Source organism: Leptonychotes weddellii, unplaced genomic scaffold, assembly GCF_054177405.1.
Source record: "Leptonychotes weddellii isolate Sample4059 unplaced genomic scaffold, ASM5417740v2 HiC_scaffold_23748, whole genome shotgun sequence".
Taxonomy (NCBI): Eukaryota; Metazoa; Chordata; class Mammalia; order Carnivora; family Phocidae; genus Leptonychotes; species Leptonychotes weddellii.
Genome location: NW_027827428.1, coordinates 1 through 2457, shown reverse-complemented (window position 1 = coordinate 2457; position 2457 = coordinate 1). Strand labels below are relative to the sequence as shown.

Sequence of the window (2457 nt, the reverse complement as noted above, 5' to 3'; positions counted from 1 at the left end):
ATTGGTACATTAGTTCCACAGGCCAGCTTCAACAGTGGTGGCACATGGCAAGCAAAATGGTGGATCTCACTGGGTCCACAGAAGTTGAGGCAGAAAACGGCCATGGTCACCACCAGCCCCATGACCGAGCCACCAACCCAGGACCAGGCCACCAGGAAGGCGCAGCCACGGGGGCTCATGAGCACGTTGTAACGCAGGGGGTGGCAGATGGCCACATAGCGGTCATAGCCCATGACGGTGAGCAGGAAGGAGTGGGTGAAGCCGAACATGAAGGAGAAGAACATCTGGCTGACACAGGCTGCAAAGGCAATGGTGTGGCATGTGGAGAGCAGGTCGGCCAGCAGGCGCGGGGTGATGGCCAAGGTGTAGAGGATCTCGGAGGTGGACAGGGCACACAGGAAGAGGTACATGGGCATGTGCAGGCTGCGCTCATTCCACACAGTGGCCAAGATGAGCAGGTTCCCCAGCAGTGTGAACAGGTACATCAACAGGAACAGCAAGAACATTAGCTGAAGGTGGGGGAAGGTGGAGAAACCCACGAGGATGAATTCAGTCACCACTGAGAAATTGCCTCTCTGCATGGAAGCTGCCTGGGGTGAAGGGTGACACAGAAAGGTCAGCTACTGGATGGAGAAAGGCTTTCACCATACCTGGACCTGCTCAGGAGGCTGCCCATGATCAATGACAGCTGGCATTTGTGAAAATTAGTAGAGGGAAACTTCACTAAAATGCACTGAGAGATTTCAGCAGGGAGAGCTCTCACATCCTGCCCCTCCTGGTGGATTGCAAACTGGACAACCAGATAGGAAGAGGTGGACTTGACCTTGGGCGTGGACACTACTCCCCACCCCTAACAGTTGTCCCAGTGAGAAGCCACTATTCTTTTAACTCTCAGTTTATTCTAATGGACTTTTTATAACAACCTTCTTGACTTACCCCTTTTCTCCTTAAAAAGTCTACCTTTCCTTTGTTCCCCCAACCTGCCTTTGGTTTTTTGGTGGCTTGTTTGCACTGGATTGTGATTCTCTTTTATTCCCAAATAAACACATCTTTTGCTGATACAGTAATTAGCGGTTTTTATTTTTAAGGTTAACACACTGACTGAGTTCTCACTCTGTGCCTCTGATGATTTAACCCTCTCATTAACCTAGTAAGGGAGGTGCTGTTTTTATCATCTGCATTTTGAGTATCTTGAGCATACTCATTGAGAATACTGGTGTGCATAGAGGTTGGGCAACTTGCTCAAGGCGAAGCTGTCAAAATGGCAGAGCTAAGACTTGAACCCATGACTGGCTGTCTCCAAAGACTATGCCTTTCACATACCCTTCTGGGTTGCCTCCCAAAATGAAAATATTCCTCCACTGGAGCTTCCAGCCGTTGTCACTGTGTTCTCCTACTCCCTTCTGATAAATCCTATTCTCATATCCTCAGAGACCACAAGATATCCCAACCCATGGCTACAACTCCTTGGACCAGCTTGCCCCTCTAACTTAAAACAAATCAGATTCTTCCTCTGGAGTTACCCATGCAGGGAGTCAGAAGTAGGAAGCTGAGTAGAAATAACATTCTGGTTGTTTTCCAGCTCCCATGAGTAATGTCTGTATGTTCTAAGGCAACAAAACATGTCCATCAGACAAAGGGACATGGGACCCAGCCAACTTCAGTTTGAATTCTTGTTCTGCCTACTGTGTAAACTTGAGCAAGTTTCTCCACCACTCTGTACCTCCATGTCCCCCTGCCTACTTCAAGGAGTTATTATGAGAAATAAATGTGTTATTCTTGGAATGAGACCTGACACACAGCAAGTGCTACCTATGATAAATCAATACACTAAGTGCACAAATGTACATAGTCTGCAATCAGGAAATAATTTCAATTTAATGAGATTTCAATGTCTCTTTATAAATAACTTTTTATTTGGGGCGCCTGGGTGGCTCAGTTGGTTAAGCGACTGCCTTCGGCTCAGGTCATGATCCTGGAGTCCCAGGATCGAGTCCCGCATCGGGCTCCCTGCTCGGCAGGGGGTCTGCTTCTCCCTCTGACCCTCCTCCCTCTCATGTGCTTTCTCTCTCTCTCATTCGCTCTCAAATAAATAAATAAAATCTTTAAAAAATAAATAAATAAATAAATAAATAACTTTTATTTTATTTTATTTTATCTTATTGTTATGTTAATCACCATATATTACATAATTAGTTTTTGATGTAGTTGTTCCATGATTCATTGTTTGTGTATAACACCCAGTGCTCCATGCAATATGTGCCCACTTTAATACCCATCACCAGGTTAACCCATCCCCCCACCCCCCTCCCCTCTAGAACCCTCAGTCTGTTTCTCAGAGTCCATAATCTCTCATGGTTCGTCTCCCCCTCCGATTTACCCCCTTCATTTTTCCCTTCCTACTATCTTCTTCTTTTTTAAAAAATATAATGTATTATTTGTTTCAGAGGTACAGGT

The 2457-nt window shown here is 45.9% G+C and overlaps 1 protein-coding gene across 1 annotated transcript; it reads right to left on the bottom strand.

Moving 5' to 3' along the window:
* Window positions 1-8: 8 nt before the first annotated feature.
* Window positions 9-1370, bottom strand: LOC102737195 (olfactory receptor 10H1-like; the record flags this gene model as incomplete). Its single annotated transcript, XM_006736064.2, has 1 exon — window positions 9-1370. A coding segment is annotated over exon 1 (573 nt), but the record flags the coding sequence as incomplete, so codon positions are not given.
* Between the last annotated feature and the right edge of the window lie 1087 nt (window positions 1371-2457).